General features: G+C 22.8%; 1 protein-coding gene across 1 annotated transcript; it reads right to left on the reverse strand.

Annotated features, from left to right (window-relative positions):
• Positions 1 to 199: 199 nt before the first annotated feature.
• Positions 200 to 945, reverse strand: PRSY57_0004100E (surface-associated interspersed protein 4.1 (SURFIN 4.1); the record flags this gene model as incomplete). The annotated part of the gene is made up of 1 exon (XM_020114144.1): positions 200 to 945. A coding segment is annotated over one exon (746 nt), but the record flags the coding sequence as incomplete, so codon positions are not given.

Below are 945 nucleotides of genomic sequence, written 5' to 3' on the forward strand. Positions count from 1 at the left end.
ATCTTTCCAATTTATTTTAAATCAAAAATAATTTCTTCATCTTTAATTTTCAATTTATTTTCCACAACTGCAATTATGTAAATCTTCTTCCTCTTCTATTCTTAAATTATTGTCCATATAATATAATATTCCATTTTGCCACTCTTCAAAATTTTAATAATTATTCAAATGTATATCACAAAAACTATTAAATATTTCGTTATTTTTTTCTTTTATTATTATTATGTTTATAAAATTCATCCATAGAACTATATGCTTCTTCGTCAATATATGGAATGTATTCTATAGAATTTCTTGTATACGCATTTTTATATATCTCTTCTAATGTCAAACCTTTATAAAATATATCATCGATTTCAAAATCATTATTTTTTTTATCCAGTTCATCTAATGAACTATATTCCTCATCGTCAATATATGGAATGTATTCTATTGAGTTTCTTGTATACGAATTTTTATATATTTCTTCTAATGTTAATCCGTTATACCATATTTCTTCATTTTGGTTGTCACTCTTTTTTTCATCTTTTCCATTTTCATTGTCTATACATTGGTTTATAATTTTATTATTCTGAAAATTCGACCTGTTAAATATTTTACTTTTTTCCTCATAATTCTTTTCTTCATAAGGTTCTACATTGAAGCTTATACATTTTTCTTCTAGTATTTCATCAATCTTTCCAATATTTTCAATCCTTTCAATCCTTTCCATCTTTCCAATACTTTCAATCCTTTCTATGTTTCTTATATTTTTCTCTTTTTCTTGAACATTTATACAATTCTTTTTAATATTTTCCCAATGTCTCGTGGATATATTCTTCTCCATTTCTAGAATACATTTTTCAATTACATTACCTAACTTGTTCATATTGCTTTTTAAATTATCTTCAATTATATTATTATTTTTTTCTCCTATTTTACCTGACTTTGTCATATTATTTATTA

This window comes from Plasmodium reichenowi (assembly GCF_001601855.1).
Source record: "Plasmodium reichenowi strain SY57 chromosome Unknown, whole genome shotgun sequence".
Taxonomy (NCBI): Eukaryota; Apicomplexa; class Aconoidasida; order Haemosporida; family Plasmodiidae; genus Plasmodium; species Plasmodium reichenowi.